At 40.9% G+C, this 18,552-nt stretch overlaps 1 protein-coding gene across 3 annotated transcripts in view; it reads left to right on the top strand.

Annotated features, from left to right (window-relative positions):
- Positions 1-18,552, top strand: part of Ca10 (carbonic anhydrase 10 (inactive)) — a 512,317-nt gene that overhangs the window by 90,786 nt on the left and 402,979 nt on the right. For all 3 annotated transcript variants that reach the window (XM_085695654.2, XM_048446895.3, XM_048446896.3), the window contains exon 3: positions 1,460-1,534. In XM_085695654.2, coding sequence (XP_085551780.1) covers positions 1,460-1,534 — 75 coding nt within the window. The remainder of the gene's footprint in view (positions 1-1,459; positions 1,535-18,552) is intronic.

Here is an 18,552-nt window from a genome sequence, read left to right as displayed (position 1 = left end):
TTACTAAGCCTTTGGAATCTCCTCTTGGTCCTGTGGCAGTGACCCATCAATGTATTGAGGAGGAGAATGAAGCAGTATCTATCATGCAGTGCCAGTGCTCAGAGATAAAACTATCAAAATGCTTTCTGAATTCTAACGCATCTTTTCTGGCCCAGACGGGTGGTCTTTGTCCATCCACTCAGAGATTTCTCCATCTGTTTTCTGGAGCTGGCCATGCCTTCAGGAACTTCAAGTGCAATGCAAACATCTGGACTATACAACACATAGGAATCCAGAGGGCCTAAAAATCTGGTGCCTGTTGCTGCATCTACTCCCTAGACTCATGCTGAGCCACTTGTAGCTGATGACATTCCCGACCTTCCAAGCAGTTCTTTGTCACTCTTCTGTATGTCCCCAAAGTCTCAAGCTCCACTCTCAGTTTCAGGTTGGACTTCTCTTTTATTTGTCGTGTGTCAACAGCTACCTTTCAACCATGGTGTCACTAGCTGCAATGTTCCAGTCTCATAGGCACAGAAGAACATTACAAGTGCATCTGGAATGCAGGGGGATTTAGCAAGTCCCTTGTCTACGCAAAGCCTTGTTTTCAAGCCTGACATCCTGTGTCCACCCTCTGAAACACAAAATGGTGCATCTCCAAGATAGGATTAAGAAAAGGGAGGTTGAACAAAACTAACATAATAAATAAAGGTTTAATGTTTGGTTTAGTCAAAACAGATTGCAAGTTTGGTTGCATCTCCTGAGTCGTCTTCAGCATAGCTGAGAACTAAAATATAAATAGAGTCTAAACAAACAAGGACACAGTTTTACACACTCTTTGAGATTTGTATGCATGTGAGTCCAACAAGTGGTGTGTTTCTGTGTGTGTCTGTGTGTAGAAGTAAAGAAGCTAACAGGTAAATAAGCTAATACATAATCACTGTGTCTTTACTGCCATAAAATATCTAAATACCTTATGAGCTTGTCTGGAGGTCCTAGACCTCCTGTACCCTTGACCTAAAAAGACAAGTCCTCCTCTGTTTTGGGGGATGTCATCTTCTTCATCTGAGTGTGCTGCTTTAGGAACCATACTGTGTTTGGGGAATTTTTGTTGCTGTTATTATATTTCTTGTTGATTTTTTATATTTATTTTTGAGAGACAGAGAACATCCAGTTGGATGCGTAGGGAGGTGTAGAGGATATGGGAGGAGTTGGGGAAGAAGAAAGAATATCATCAAATTGTATTATCTGGAAACTTCTTTTAAATAAAAATTTTAAAATATCCAAATAGCTATAAAAATCTATGACAAGAAATTTATATGCTAATGGTACATTTGAAAGAAAAAAGGGAGCGAATTCTTAAGGATTCTGGCTTTGGAGTAGTAAAAGGTGATCTCATGGCTATTTACTATTTTTATTTAACAGCCAGAACACGGTTCCTATGCTATATCTTAATCTACCTTCTTGTTTGTTTCTCCTTTAGCTCAACAGAATTCACCAAAAATCCATGAAGGCTGGTGGGCATACAAGGAGGTGGTCCAGGGAAGCTTTGTTCCAGGTAAACACACATATATTTTTACCTATTTATTTCAGCTCATTTTGTTCCTTAAACAGTTTTAAGGAGTTGGAAATGCTCAACACCCCGTTTATCAGTTTATCAATCATATCTCATACTTCTCTGTACTTGTAAATTATAAAACAGAATTTAGATGAACATCAGTGTTATTTCTACAATGTCACATTGGCTACATGGCCTGAAATGTATTGTGAAAGTCAGAAGAGTTTACAACTAAAGCTCCAGAAGAGTATTGTGTACATTAAGAGAAGGTTTGTTTTGTGAGCCCTAACTTATACGCGACACATTATTTTTCTGTGTAAGCCTGTAAGTCTCAGGTTATTCCATCAATAGGAGCCTCCTCTAAAGAAAGGGAGAATAGAAACCTGAGAGCAGAGACTGTCTGCCTGCCCTTGGTCAAGAGAGGAAGGACCGTTCTTAACACTAATGAAACAGGAAACATGAACAGACTGACCACAGCAATGAAGCTTGCTGGGATACATGCTGTCACTGATGTCACTGCATCAGAATCCATGCTGAAGACTCAGCAGATCAAGCCAAGCACCATCTAAAAATAACAGGTCATGTGTGGATGCTGTCAGCATGCAGGCAGTGAACTGAGCACCAAAGGCAGGCGACAGCCAGAAGCACACTGTGACTTCAGTTGAAAAGGAAAGCAGAGGGTCCTTTCTCTACCACGTCCCTTACTCATAATGATCCTATTCTCAACATAATAGGTGGAATTAATAACTTGGTATTAACCATAAAAACCATAGACTATCCTGCAAGACATCAGAAAAGGAGGAAAGCAAAGGAAAGAATGAGAGTTAAAAGGGAAAAAGACATGGAAGGGCGACATATCTCCTGGTATTTTTAGCTTGCTAAATGTGAGAGAGACAGAAAGGCAGCTCTCCAGAGCTTCAATGTGTGGTCCGCACTCACCCTTCGTGCTCGGAACAAAAGATCAAAAGAACTGGCTGAGGGTTCCAAACTTGGGGACAGGTAAAATGTGTGCTGTCCCAGGTCATCCATTCATTCTTGACTGCTCTGTCTTTTTACCTGTCTATTGCTTCCGTAGAGCTTTTCATATAAGCTGGGCAAAGAGAAGGAGCTTGCAAAATTCCTTTAACCATTTCTGTCGTGGGACAACAATAAATCTTGCTGGGGTTGGTTCTTCGGAGGAAGACATGCATGGTAAAGGAGAGTGGGTGACTCAGGAAAAAGCCAGCTGCCTGCTAGTGAGCCTCAGCGCTCTACGGTTGTAACTTCACAAATATGCCGCGGCACATGGCACATTGTTCTGTAGCCCAGAGTGCACAGAGACTGAATTTAATTCACCCACAAGTGGCCAGGTTTCTAATAGCAGTTGTGTAAGTTGCATGCACTATGTCTTCTTAAGTTGGCATAGATACCTGTCACTTGATATTTACAGCTGGTGGGATCCATCTCTATGATATAAAAGACTTAAAGACATGTATTTTGTCAAGAGAAACTGTTTTTATACTCATTACAGTGCAGTAGTTATATTAACCACTATATTCTGTATACCTGTGAATATGGGATTAGAGCGACTGAGGAGAGTCCGTTGTTTCTTCTTATGCCTCTGTAGAGAGCACCTGCAGTGATTGACAAACCCTTAGGTAACATATGGTTCTGTAGCATTTTGCCTGACTTATACTATTTGTTTTGTTTTTTTTAATATTCTCTTTATATATGTCCAAAGTTCTAGTATGACTAGTTTTATGCTTTCGAGACAACCTTGGGTATCAATTTTTATCTTTCCTTTGATGCTGACTCAGGAGTTTTACTTTTCTTTATTTCCAGCCTGGTATGCATACAAGTTGTGGCTAGAGGACTTGTGTTGGAGAGAAACACACAAAGCCACAGCACTGGCAAGAGAAAGGTTAATTTGGTGCCAGAATGCCCTACTTTGGTCGGTTTGGGTGGTGGTTATGCAACACCTCCGTGATGCAGAGCCCCTTGTTTGGGAATAATGAAGAGGAGGTGGCACATAGCTCTTATTCACACTGAACTCACTGTCTAAAGGGCTAGGTAGACCAGAAAGGCATGGCTCCAGAGAACCAGTTCAGTCACAAGGCTGATAATGGTGTAGAATGGCCTGATTTAGCCTGTGTGGTATCTATCAGAATTTCTTGCTGACCAGCTCAGTATAGGCCTTTCACTAACCTCCCCTCAGCAGGCTCTGCTTTGCAAGCAAAGCCCAAATGTGTTCTCGCCCTCCACACAACTAATATCTACAACAACAGTAGTGATTTCCTTCTTCTTCCTCTTCTTAATTTTCCTACTTAATATTCTCCCTTCTTCCTCCTCCTCCTTCTCTTCTTTTGGCCAGCAACACTGCAATGACTAATTTATGTAACGATTAGAGCATAGAGCATGCTACCAGACATTTAATAAGAAATGCTCTGGTGTCTGTTTGTCTTCCTGCCTCTCCCCTACACTGCCCCTGTATGTGTGAGTGTGTGTGTGTGTGCACGTGCGTGCATGCTTGTGTCCTCCCATATCCTTCCTTCCCTTATTTCATTAGTTCCTTTTCTCTGGACAACTGACCAACACACACAAATGATTACTGGTTCCGTCCGTGCTGTAGTGTGAAAGGAAGTCGGCCAAATAAGCTTGAGTACTAAAGCCACAAGCCACACTGAAGACAGCAGAATGGAAATAAAGGAAGATCACTCTTATTATTTAAGCCGTTTTCTTATTATGCTGTGTGCAGTGTGTGTGTGTGAGAGAGAGAGATGGTGGAGAACACACACACACACACACACACACACACAATATGTCTCTGGGCTCCAACTATAGGCAGTTAAAGGTTGTTGGGGGAAGAGGATGCTACTTTCCTCAATGGAGTGGCCACAGATAAGTTGCACAATTCCAGTCAGTAACCCCCCACCCACCCTCTGTGAACCACACAGGAAAAGAGGATTAAAACGTTCAGTGCGCAAGGGACTTGTTGAAAAGAAGGACTCCAGTGAGAGGGGGAGTGGCGAGGAGAGGAGGTGGGGATGAAATGACTAGATTTCATCGCAGAAATGTGTGAAACTGTTAAGTAACAAGAGCAAAATAAATAACATATATATGTTCACACAAAAAAACAGTATTAGGCTAATTATGCTGTTGAGGAGTTAGCAGAAAGTTTGTTTAGTACCATTTAAATTATATTTATTAAATAATAAAAATGTGTGTTATAAACATATCGCATATATATAAAACACATTTTTTAATTTAGTGTAAATACACACATGTCTTTAACACACTTCTGGAGTATGTGCCAAACACTGTCTATCCATGTTCTACTTGTTACAAAATGAGCATCTTCCCTTAGGAGGAGACAGTATGCTGTGGAATGTTATGGCATAAAGTGATGATGTTTAACTTCTAGGGCTTGCAATATATAAGGGAGTCACTTGTTAGAAATAATATGCAACCCCTGGACATCCCAATATGTGCTTTGTGTGGTAAGGTTCGCAAGGGAAGTCTCTTTTTAATCCTAAAACAAAATGATCTGTGCTTGCTTTCCTTCTAACACTCTGCATTACACCCATGGATTATGTATTTTCTCAATCTTATGAAGCTCTGGAGAAGGTGAAAACCCCTCTTAGATTCTATGAGCTGCTGAGGCTCATCCCAGGTGCCTAGACCCAAGCCCCTCAGCACAGTGACCCAGGATGCTCTCCTTTGACCTCCCTAGAAAAAGTTATATTTGGCCCTGAGACACAATTCTAAAGATCTTTCCCTGGCCTCAATCTCAGGAGGCAATGGGAGAAAGACAGATAAATGGCTGCTATCGTACAATATTTCCAGGACGCCTCTCAGAAGTCTTTGGGAGTTACTAACCCTCAGAAGGGGAGGCACAGCCCTGAGGATCAGCAGCCCTCTACAGGGGAGGAAGAGAAATGGAATTTCAGAAAGAAAAGCAAGATAGGCAAAGGCTTAGAAACCTGGAAAGGTGCATGGCTCAGTAGAGTAAGGGGAGCTCTGGGCATTTACACTAGAGAGCAACAGGGGTCTAATCATGAAGTGATGTAACAGTTGATAGTCCAGACGCCGAAGACTCTGAAGAAACAAGGAAGAGGTTGACAATATTGCAAAATTCAAGTAAAAAGAAATGATTTGAACTAAGACAGAAAGAGTGAAGATTTCAAAGACAGGGGTCCTCCTCTCTTCTTATCTCCTGCACCATCAGGATATAGCACAGGCCTTCCCTACAACAGTCACTGCATATCTGCTTAATTGACTTGGGTCAGAACAAGCACAAAAGAAAGAATAAGATAAAAGAAAGGCCTGATTCTACAGACATGATCCTCAGCCCTTGAAGTAATGATAATGATGATGATGATGATGATGATGATGATGGTAATGATAACAGTATGAACTCCAATGCATGCAAAGGGAAATCATTGTTATTCTCAATTTTATTTTGTGTCTAAGAAGCATGAACACAGGCATGTGTGTGTTACTAGACATGTGTTGAAGTCAACAAACAATTGTGTGGAGCCAGTTCTTGCCTTTCACTTTTTTGTAGGTTGTGGGTATCAAATTGGGATCATTAGGCCTGCATAATAAGCACTTTACCTGAGAAGCTGTCTTGCTGACCCAACACTGCATGCTTTAGGGCCGTACTTCTCAACCTGTGGGTCACAACCCTTTTGGCGGCCACATATCAGATATCCTGCATATCAGAAATTTACATTACAAGTCATAACCGTTGCAAAAATTACAGTTACGAAGTAGCAGCAAATAATTTTATGGTTGGGGGGTCACCACAACACCAAGAACTGTATTAGTAGGTTACAGCACTAAGGAGGTTGAGAACTACTGTTTTAAAGTCTAGTAGGAATCATCTAAATTCAGGGAGTCCCTACCTATAAAGCCACAGCAAGTTAGAACCAGAGATTAGACAGGACACTACCCACTAGTCTAATAAATGGACTCAGAGATGGGTTCCAGGTAGTAAGGTCTGTGTGATGGCAGGCAGGGGCAAGATATACATGAGGAACAGAGCAAAGGTCATTCTGGTGAGTGCAAAGTGACAGAGGCCAGGTGAGTATGGTCAGACACTGACTCATGGAAAGGCTCATAGACCATACTTAATATTTGAATAGAGGTTCTGGGAGTAACAGGAGGACAGAGAAAGAGTTAGGAGCCATTACTTCTCCCTGAAGATACGGAAATAACCACAATATCCTGAAGCTGAGTCCTTGGCCGTCAGAACAATCAACAGAAGAACTTGCCACAACTGCTAATATTTATGATCAGGACTGGAACTAAGGAGCTTCATTAGCTCACCATGGCATCCGATGCTGCTTTCTCTAAAGTCAAGTACAAGTGGCTCATCTTGGACAGTAAACCCTCCCTGAACACTATTTTTCAGCATTTCCTTGCTGGGTAGTCTTTAAATCTCAAGACTATTAGATGAATGTAATTATCTCCAACCACCTGTGGTGGCATACGGAAGTCTAATTAGCTGTGTTTTGCCAAAGGCCTGTTCCTTTTGTTTAGAAAAAAAAAGTCTCAGGCTTGACACCAGTGATACAAATAGCTCTCCCCAACAATCCTAGGCAAGAAAACAAACAAGAAGACAAGGTTCTTGCTGATCTAGGATGCTTCGGGGATCATAAATACCCAGTATCTCTCCTTTAGTAAACAGAACCCGCAGTGGTTGATGTTGCTGTGTTAACCATCCCCACTTACCGTAATCAACACATATTTACTGTCTCCAAGATTCCCTGGGTCAGAATCTGAACATGACTTAGCTGGGTTCTCAATGATCACTCTGTCAAAAGCATCATTTTAACTTATGTTTGTCTGATGCTGTGCTCCTAATGGACTTGGAAGAGTTTGCTTCCTCTCTAGGGCTGAGGGCTTAGGCTCAGGAGGGTTTCTTCTTCATATTGGCTATTGCTTCAACGATATCAAGAAGGTATTTCTCTCACCTTAAATCTCTGCTTGGGGACTTTGGGAAGTTCTATGTTCTCTTTCATTAAAGATCAGACCCATTCAGAGTAATGGTCATTTGGATAACTCACAGTCGATTGGTAGACAGTGTTTATTCATATCTGCAAACTTTCTTCATTTTTACCATGAACAGTAATGGGAAGGGTGGAATTCCATCAGATAAAAAGATGCTTTTCATTCTAAAGTTGTTTACTATTGAAATTAAGAATCCTTGGGTCATCTTAGAATTTGACCAAACACAGTGGTTCTCATTTCTTTGTGCAGAGGCCACAAAGCCTGCTTCTAAAATGCTCAGCATAGTGAACAGTGGAGAGACCACCCATATTGGAGAACTACTAAAAACTGGTGCCTGCCGAAATTACAGGGATGTTGCACCCATTAATTCTCAATGGCTACAGCTACCTGCACAAACCACACCAGCCAATACCTCAGCATTGGTGGGGAGGGACTCACAGATCCCACCCTTAGTCAAGCAGTTGCAGGCAGTTGTCAGTTTCTGAGGGAGGACAAATCAATCATTTTTTTCCAAAAATGAGCCCCCTGATGAGTTGCCCTCACCACCAATGTTCAGTCTTATACGCATGTACATACAGGCAACGCTAATTGGACGTAGTGAACGAAAAACAAAGCAGATAGAGAGGCAGAGAAAGGAACAGAGAGAATTATGAATTTGAGAGGGGGATTTGTGGGGACACAGAAGAAGTTGAAGGAGAATTGAGGTGGATATGGTCAAATGAATTTATCAAAAACAACAAAATTAAAAAGAGCCTGTATTGATCATAGCATGACATTTGAAAATGAAGGAGAGGACATTGTTCTGACACAGCATCTTCATGTCTTGAACAGAGAATTAATATCCTTTGAAAAGGATATTGCTTTCTTTTCTTTTACTAAAGACTATCTGAAGAAGTAAAGTAGTAGAAGAAGGAAAGCAATAGCATTTCCCACCTTCTGGACCCCTACATCCCTTTTTCCATAACAATGCCCTAGCCTCTGCTCTCATATTCCTTCTTAGATTCTGAAAGTCTTGTCTCTCATGTAGTAATGCTTGCTAGACATGGTGACATGTACCTATAACCCCAGCACTGAGGACACTGTGACAGGGTAACTATGAGTTCAAGACTAGGTGAACTACAAAACAAGTCAAAGGGAATTTTAAAATAAAAGTTGTGATTGTATCTAGTTCATCTACATAACCTTGGAATAATCTGTGAATTACAAAATCTTAATCTAATCATACCCCTGAAATCTCTTTTGCCATCTAAGGTAATCCATAAGAAGACAACATAAGACAAGTGACATTTCACACTAAGTTTGCAGTGGTAGAAGCAGGCCTAGAGAGTGGTACACTGTTTAGTACCACTATAATTGTCATCTTAAAAATTTTTTATGTTGGAAAAGTTTTGGCTCACAAAATGTTACGAAGATAATGCTGGGACTTTCCAGGAAGCCTATATGTCTTCCATTACTATATGCTTTGCCTTTATCACAACATAGACACCAACTTCAGTATGTAACTTCCAACCGATTTATGGGTTGTTTTAGATTTCCCAATATTTCAACAAAATATCTTTCCTATCCAATTTGGAGTATGCCTTTGAATAGCCATAATGCTTCCTTAGTCCCATCTGGGCGATGAAAGTCTCTCGCTGCTTCTTCAATGTTCCTTACTGTTAGTTTGGCCATGTGTTGCATAGTTACTTGACAGAACATTCTTCAGTATGAGTTTGATGGTTTTCTCATGAATAAACTGGAATTGTAGTTTGGGGTGGAAAGTTTCATACAGGTAGACTTCCATTTCCATTGCATTCTCTTAGTGGTACGTGGTCATTTCATGCTTGTGCTTCATCCACATATCCTCATTAATGCACAGAAAAGAAAGATTCAACAAATGAGAGGTTTGCCCATGGTGATAGAGTAGGTGAGGGGTGGCACTGGGCTCTTTGAGTTGGGCTACAGTGTCTCTCCAGCTGCACTACTCTAAAGCCCCTCCTGACACGGGGCTTCAGGAAATCCTTCCTTGCTGCAAAACTATTTGTGGTGTTTACTGTTTAAGAGGAGAATTGTGTTGTACTTTCTTTCCAGGACAGTATCTGGAAGTAACAAAAGGAAAGAACAATCTAGGGTGCAGTGTCTGGTCAAAGGCATGACACATCTGTGCAAGTGGTCGGTGTAAGAACTGAACTCTTGTTTTACCCACCGTATGTTCCTGAGCATGGACTGGGTGGGTAGGCATATAAGTACGCTCTACCCAAGGTGATTCCTCTGTTTGTTCTTCTATCCGTCCCCTTTAGATCATAGGAAGGCCAAAGGCTGTTAGAAAGTCCTCACTGCTTTGGTTTTCCCACTGACCAGACATGAAACCCAAGTGGGATTGTCTCTAGGGATCTTGATTTTCTCACATATAAAATTAGGTCGTTAAGCAACATGACTTCCACAGACTCATTCTATCGTTAATATTTTCTGTTTGCTGATATGATATATGATTAGCTTGGAAGGTATTAGCAACACTAAGAAATCGAATATCGATTTCATTACACGGTAATTTTGCATTTTGCATATATTGGCGTTTGGAAGTGGAGTCGGTGATGTAATTGTCTCAGTTTCTGATCTCTCATCTCTAAGAGGAAGCAAGAACTGAATGGGCACTGTCTTCCCTGTCTGGAAAGGGGATGCTGCCTTGACTGGGTCTCAATCACAAATAATTTCAGTCTTGTTTTTTTCCCCAGAAATTGGATGTCTATTGTTCAAGATGTACTGTGAGTCTGCTACGTGCCACACACCTTTCTAGACACCAGGAATACAAATTGGAAAAACTCAGCTTCTGGTCTCAGGAGTTCACAGTCGGATTTAGAGATATATGATTTAGCCTGATAAGGGATGGGAGGCAGGCAGTATGTGTGATGAGATCCACTGGGCACATAAAGGAAAAAACAACTAATTCTGTCTTTGAGAAGGTTTCATAGATGAACAATTCTCCTGAGACAGGATTTTTCAAATGTGAAGGCATCTGCCAGGTAGACAAGGTGAAAATGAGCAAGACTGGTGTATGAAACATAATGGGATCTGAACTACTACTGAATAACAGATGAAACCTCCCTGCAAGTCATAAGCACTTCTTTTCATCACCCCATCTAAGACCGGCCCTGTTATTACCTCACTTCAGAACTGAATCACAGAAAGTGCATTGCATTCTTAAATTGAGCTCCAAGTCCCAGTATATCAAGTAACAACTCCTTAACATTTGGGGATCACCAACCCACTCATAGCCTCACGTCACTCAAATATAAAATAAAGACAGTGGGAGTTGTATTTCAGATGTTTTTGTAAGATGCAAAGTGAAATGTTGGAGCTAACTATTCCTTGAATTATTAACATCTGACTTTAATCAACTGTCGTTGTTGTGACAAAATACAGTAACAATTTTGAAAGGATCTATTTTGAGTCCTGGTTTAGAAGGTTATGCTTCATGGTCTCCTGAACTTGCCTCAGGTCTGTGACTGGGCAGAGCTTTATGGCACTAAAAACTTGTAACAAAGGAGGCTGCTGTTCACCTCATGGTGACCAGAGGAAAGAAAGAGGAGGGAGGGCAAGAGGGGAAAAGAGAGGGAAAGAGGGAGAGAATGGAGAGGGATGAAAAAGAGAAAGAGAGGGGAACAGAGAGTAGATAAAGAGAGGGGGGGAGGAGAGAGGGGAAGAGCTGTTCATCTCATGGTGGCCAAAAATTAGAGAAAGAAAGAGGGGGGAGGAAGAGAGGGAGAGATAAAAGAACCAAGGACCGGTATACCTTTCAAAAGTACATTTACATTGACCAAGTTCTTACAAAAGAGTTTACCAGTCACCATCCTATTTATCAATAAATTAATCTATTGATGAACTTAGTGTCTTTATAATCCAATCACCCCTCTATGCCAGTACTGGCTTGGGGATCAATGCTTCCATGCATGAGCCTTTGTAGACATAGTTCAAATCTAAGTCTTAGCAACGTGCACACAAATGGAAGTGTCTTGCTCAGTTTTACCACCATATTGAGTTACTAATGCATCTCCCTACTCAGGAGAGCTTCTAAAATATGCATTCTAAAGACAGAACATTGCATATAGAGATACAACTTCAGTGGACATCTCTGTACTTACATTAGCTAGTTTGTTTAAATCCCTTCCTAGCTTTAAATGAGTACTCCTATGTAGTGGTTCTGGTGGTTAATATTGATTGTCATCTTGACAAAATCAGGAATCGCCTGAGAGTCAAACCTCTGATCATGTTTGTGAAACAGTTTCTAGACTGAGTTCAGAGAGGTTCAAAGATCCTCTCCAAATGTGGGCACTACCACTCGTGGTCTTGGGTCCTAGACCAAATAAAAAGGAGAAAGCCAGCTGTGCACCAGTGTTCATTGCTCTTTGCTTTCTGGCTGTAGATGCAGTGAGACCACTTGCTTCGTGCACCTTGGCACTCAGCCTTTCCTGCTGTGACGAACATGTCCTTTAAATGATAAACTCTTGCTTCCACTACTTTGAACAGGTGTTTTGTCACAGCAATGACAAAGGCAGCCAGTACAGTGGCTTTTACACCTGTTATTCTGAGACATACGACTTTTCTGATGTCACAAGGCAATGTCTGACTGATTAATACAAGTGGTTCTAACTACTCAACTCCTTGAGATGTGCATACTTCTGGAGCTTTAGGACCTATAACTCTGGTATGCCAAGACACGCACAGTAAGAGTGGTGCATTCTGGGTATAGGCAGTAGGGCTGTTCACTGTCTGTGCAAAATAGAGTAAAAATATGAAGACTGATTAAAGTTTGACTGCTATTTTGGTATCCTTAGGTGCTGGAGATTCTAAACTCTCCAGTAATAAAAATCTCCTCTTCAAAGTCTTTTTTGAGTCTAAACTCTAAGTAGTTGCTGTATACCCTGCGGAGTTCAAGTAATATGTGTATAGTCTTCGAATTAGTGCATGTTTTGTTACTTATTCCTTAAGTGGTCATGTTTCGTTTTTGGAAGCTAATTGGAGGAACCCTCAGTCACCAGTCTCTAACACATAGAGACACAGCTACCTGTGTTTGTTCCAAGAGCATAGTCCTAAAGGATCTACTATGGTGGCTGGCTGAAAGGAAGCTTCCATTTCCACATCTTTTGTCTTCTATATTCCAGAAATTAAATGGTTTGATTCGAGCTAAACAAAAATACTATGATAGTTATAAACACAGAAAGTGAGAATATTTTTATTATTTCAGGGTGTGATCCCATCTGACTAGTTCGATTCTCTATTGTACTTCTCTCTTAAAGCACAAAGCAATGTGTATTTTTCTTTGGTAACTTTCCATTCCTATCCAGAATATCTTATTGTGAATGATACCTTAACTATCTGTTTTTAAATTGATCTGAGGAAAGATCAAGAGCGTTGATTATTTTATTGTGACTGTTGATTGTGTGGTTACTATAGAAAATAACTGTGTTGCTTGATGGGAGTATATTTGACGTATCTATTCTGAGGTCAAATATTTTAGGTGTGGCATTATACATTCATGGGCTCAGCAACTTTCCCCTCACTAAATCCCCCAAAGTAGAGCTATGGGGGTTTAATGACCACTGAATAAATGTGGCTACTTTCTGCAGATCAAGTTTAATGGGTTCATAACCATGGTGTGGCCCCCAAACCCTGGCTTTCCAGTTACATGAAAATCCATCAGCCCTCTTTTTGCAAAGCCCGTTTGAAAGACATGCCCTAGTTGGCTCCACAAGCCAAAGGCATAGCTTCACTGAGCTGCACTGTGGTGCCCTGATAGTAAATAGTGCCCACTGAGTCATTGTGTGACAATGTGATTGTTTACAGAGCACTCAGCAGGATGCTTTAACCATGGGTTTGCCTTTATGTCAGGTGAAAGATAATCAAAGTCAGCAAGACTGTAACCTCCAGCCAGAAATCTTACTTCTTTTACAAAAGCATGGCTGGACAATGTTTCGTATTCTGTAATCCAGCATTCTATAACATTCTCAAAGAGGCAAATTGTGCAACACTAGCTTCTATGCATCAAGTATCTAATCCTGACTTGGACATTCAACAATATGAGTAAGTCGACTTCGCTTTCTCTATCTAGACTGGCTTGCGACGTCACAGTTGTGTGATAATGGCTGGGACTGGAGGCTTTCTTTCTCCTCAGCAACCCATTGTAAGGCCTGTGGTGACTGATGAGTTTTACGTGCCATGCGCAAATTATTCTGCCAGTTCTCATCTCCCTCACTAGACAGAAGTGGGTCTCTAGTTCTTGCCAAGTGTCAGATCTTTTCCCTTCTCTGCAGTTTTTAAAGATTAGCTCACAAAGTATTATCTTTCCATGTGGGGTTTTAGTTCCTTTCTGTTGCCGGCAATGCATCTAAATTCCATCTCATCCCCTTGCTCCCTTTCCATACTGGACCCATTTCACTGTCGTATTTCGCCTTTCTACTTTGTTCCATTGTCCTTATCACCTCCCATGTCCCCACTGGAGTCCTCTTTATGTTAAGTTTCATGAACCCTTTTCTAGTTTCCTGGGATTTAGCCAAGTTACTCTCACCTGGACATGCATATTGAACAGTTTAGAGGCTAGGATCCAGTGTGAAAGAGAACAAACGCTTGTGTCTTTCTGAGCCTGAGTTACCTTGCTTCGTATGTTTTGCAATCAAATCCATTTTCTGGCAAATTTCATTTTTCCTTGAGTATATGCACTATGCTTTTATCTGCCATTCATCTGCACTAAAAGCCATCTACAGAATCAATGCAATCACCATAAAAATCCCAATGACGATCTTCATGGAACTATACAAAACAACTCTAAATTTCATGCAGAAACACAAAGGATCCTGGATAGGCGAAGCCATTTGAAGCAGAAAGAGCAAACCTGTGGCAGGCATCACATCATTTTCCCTCAAACCCTACTGCAGATCCCCACTGATAAAGACAGCATGACACCAGAAGCAAAACAGAGGCGTAGAACAGTGGGTTGTAATACAATGTCTAGAGATAAATAAAAACAGCTATGTACACCTAATTTTTGACAGAATTGTCAAAAGCATGTACTGAAATAAAAGACTACAGTTTTAACAAACAATTGTTGGCAAAACTGAATATTCTATAAAAAAATAATAGTTGCAAAATTTCCCACCTTGAACAAGAGTTAATTCAACCTGCACAGTATGAAGTCAGTTTTAACAGCAGCATGGTCAGGAGAAGGACTCCCTAGGCTCGGGAGCCACCAAGCCTTGAGGGTTGGTTGAGGGAAGAGAGTCCTGTTTCCCTGAGGGTGTGGCCACTGGTAGGTTCCCTATTCCCCAGGGGTTGGTCCCACAACCAGGCTTAGAGGGTCAATACTAGCTCGACTCATTATTAGTGAGTTATATGGAGAAAAAAAGGAATAAAAGGAAAATACTTGAAGTTTGGATGCAGATATGTTAAGGGGACTTAGGGAAACTGGAACAGGAAGAGTGAGTACTGGATGTGATGGATATAATCAAGCTACTTTGAATACATCTATGACATGTTCAAAGAATTAGCAAAATATGTGTGAAAATAAATAAGCAACTTGAACTGGATTAAAGCCTTTAAACTAAAACCAGAAATACTGAAACTTCTCAAGGTAAACACAGAGAAAATACTCTAGGATGTAAGTCTAGGCACTAAATTTCTGAGCTGAACCCCGGTACTATGGCAATCAGACCCAAGAACTGGCAAATAAGAGCACATGAAATTTAAAAGTTCCCTCGCAGCAAAATAAACCATCAACAGAATAGAAAGACAACCTCTAGGGTGGAGAATATCCTTGTCATCTCTAATTCAGACACAGAGTTAACATCTAGAATATTTGAGGGGCTGTAGTGATAAAAATCCACCCACTCTCCCCCAAACTGCCATTCTATAAATAGGTTAATGATCTGAGCAAATGGTCCTCAAAAGAAGAAATACAACTGGGCAATAAATCATTTTTAAAATTATCCATCATCTCTAGCTGTCAGACAAATTCAAATTAAAACTGCCTTGTGGTTCTATCAGAAAGGCTACCATCAACAAACGCTATCGATGGTGTGGCGAAAGTGAGTTTTTCTCCTCTGTTGTTGGGATTGTAAAACTAGTTCAGTCACTATGGAAATCAGTGCAGAGGCCTCACAGAAATCCGAAAACTGACCTGAGGTATAACCCAGCTCTGCCTACTATACAAAGAACCAGCAGACTTGACAGCCTACTATAGAGACCCTCCCACATTTATGTTGGCCTTGCTCTTTTCATCCTAACTAAGAACTGGTATCAGCCTCTGGTCCTTCCTCAGTCCCAGCTTCCATCCCCTGAGATTCTTTTCTGGACATTCCTTTTCCCTTTCTAAAATAGTGCGCATTCCTAGGCCTTCCATTTCTAGATGCAGGGACCCTTTATCGCCTGCAGTGTCTGTGTTTCTTATCTCTTCTCATTTTAAACAACAACAACAAAAAAGGTTTTCCAGCACTTCTTCCTGTGACCACAAGCAGACCCAGGCTCACTCGGTTTACGTGACTGGAAAATCTCCCACACTCGTTGTGGGAGCTTTTCAGTTACAGCTTTGTATTCCAGACCTGTGGACTGTTTGACCTCCCACCTGAACACCTCAGTTTCACAGGTATAGCCAAGCCACTTACAAACCCTGTGGACATGCCTCTGAGGTTGCTGCCTTACTCTTGAAGACTGCTTTTCCTCCCAGAATCCTCTCCCACCACATCAATAGCCTAGATGCAGGCTCCCTTTAAATCATTTTATAATTAGAACATGTATTTCTTATATTTGTTTTACCTGGAGGAAAATATTATTTCTATGGTTAATTCAGGAGAAAATATGTCTTCACCTCATCAGTATAAAACTATACCTATAACGTCTTATAACTTATAACTTTTTCATATATGTTGTTCTGTGGGGTATCAATAATCAGTACTGTAGTACATTTAAACTCTATTTTCAATCCTGAATTTTTATAGCAGCTATGTTTTCTTGGAGGCATGCTTAACGTCTCTTGTCCTGTGCAGACAAATGAGTTTCTAAGTTGTTACCAATTGATCACATTGGCTTTTATTTTTTGTGTTGTCTCCTGGATAATTTTTATTTTTCTGACTTATTGTAGTATACTCTTAAACCTACTTTAAAATTTTTGAAACTCCACAGTTAATTTTTTTGTTTTTGTTTATTTTGGTTTTTGTTGTTTTATTTTGTTTTTACAAAAAGGGTATGTGTGTGGGAGATCAAATTTCTGGGATGTAGAAATATTGAGTAAGAACATTTTACTTGATATTATACTGAAATGACAGTTTGTCTGGTAACAAAATTCTAGCTTCAAAATTACCCATTTTAAAGATTTTTCTTGTCAGTGTTCTACAGTCCACATGAAAAAGCATCCCAAACAAGAAATACTATGCTTTTGAAAATAAATATTAATACAAAAAATTAGTTTTTAAGATGATATTTTATTTTAATTTTTAAATTAGCTGACTTAAGATATTACCTTTACCCTGGGAGTTTAGAAATGCCACTGGGATGTGCCTAAATGTATAAATATTTTGCTATTATTATTTGTGTTTAGAATGTTTATATCCCAGGTTTTAAAAATGCCAATTTTTTTTCCTTATTGGTCCACAGGTCTATAATGGTAAGAAATAAATGGACAGAAAAAAATGTAAGCACCATATTTTACATATTTATCCTAGGAAAGCTTTCTTTTTTTCAAATTTTTTATTAAAAATTTCCACCTCCTCCCATTTCTCTCTCCCTCCCTCCAACCCCCCTCACCCTTCCTCTCCAGTCCAAAGAGCAGTCAGGGTTCCCTGCCCTGTGGGAAGTTCAAGGTCCTCCTCACTCCATCCAGGTCTAGGAAGGTGAGTTTCCAGACTAGGCTCCCACAAAGCCAGTACATGCAGTAGAATCAAAACCCAGTGCCATTGTCCTTGGCTTCTCAGTCAGCTCTCATTGTCAGCCTTGTTCAGAGAGTCCAGTTTGATCACATGCTCCATCAGTCCCAGTCCAGCTGGACTTGGTGAGTTTCCATTAGATCAGCCCTGCCGTCTCAGTGGGTGGGCACACCCCTCGCGTCCTGACTTCCTTGCTCATGTTCTCCCTTCTTCTGCTCCTCATTTGAACCTTTGGAGCTCAGTCCAGTGTTCCAATGTGGGTCTCTGTCACTATCTCCATCCATCGCCAGATGAAGGTTCTATGGTGATATGCAAGATATTCATCAGTGTGGCTATAGGATAGGGCCAGATCAGGTGTCCTCTCCTCAGCAGCCCAAGGAACAAGCTGGGGACATCTCCTTGGACACCTGGGAACCCCCTCTAGAGTCAGGTCTCTTGCCAACCCTAAAATAGCTCCCTTAATTAAGATATATACTTCCCTGCTCCCATATCCACCCTTCCTCCATCTCAACCATCCCATACCCCCAAACTCTTCCCATCCTCCCCTTCTCACTTCTCTCTCCCCCTCTCCCCTTACCCCCCACCCCGCCCTCACCCCCAATCTCTCGGTTTTTGCCTGGCAAATCAGCAACCTACTGATTGGGAGAAGATCTTCACCAACCCTGCAACAGACAAAGGTCTGATCTCCAAAATATATAAAGAACTCAAGAAACTAGACTTTAAAATGCTAATTAACCCACTTAAAGAATGGGGCACTGAACTGAAGAGAGAATTCTCAACAGAAGAAGTTAAAATGGCCAAAAGACACTTAAGGTCATGATCAACCTCCTTAGCAATCAGGGAAATGCAAATCAAAACAACTTTGAGATACTGTCTTAGACCTGTCAGAATGGCTAAAATAAAAAACACCAATGATAGCCTTTGCTGGAGAGGATGTGGAGTAAGGGGAACACTCATCATCCATTGCTGGTGGGAATGCAAACTTGTGCAACCACTTTGGAAAGCAGTATGGTGGTTTTCTCAGGAAATTCTGGATCAACCTACCCCAGGATCCAGCAATACCACTCTTGGGAATATACCCAAGAGATGCCCTATCATACTACAAAAGCATTTGTTCAACTATGTTCATAGCTCCTT

The sequence above is a fragment of the Myodes glareolus genome, chromosome 9 (assembly GCF_982192425.1).
Source record: "Myodes glareolus chromosome 9, mMyoGla1.1, whole genome shotgun sequence".
Taxonomy (NCBI): Eukaryota; Metazoa; Chordata; class Mammalia; order Rodentia; family Cricetidae; genus Myodes; species Myodes glareolus.
This window is presented reverse-complemented; position numbering and strand designations above follow the sequence as displayed.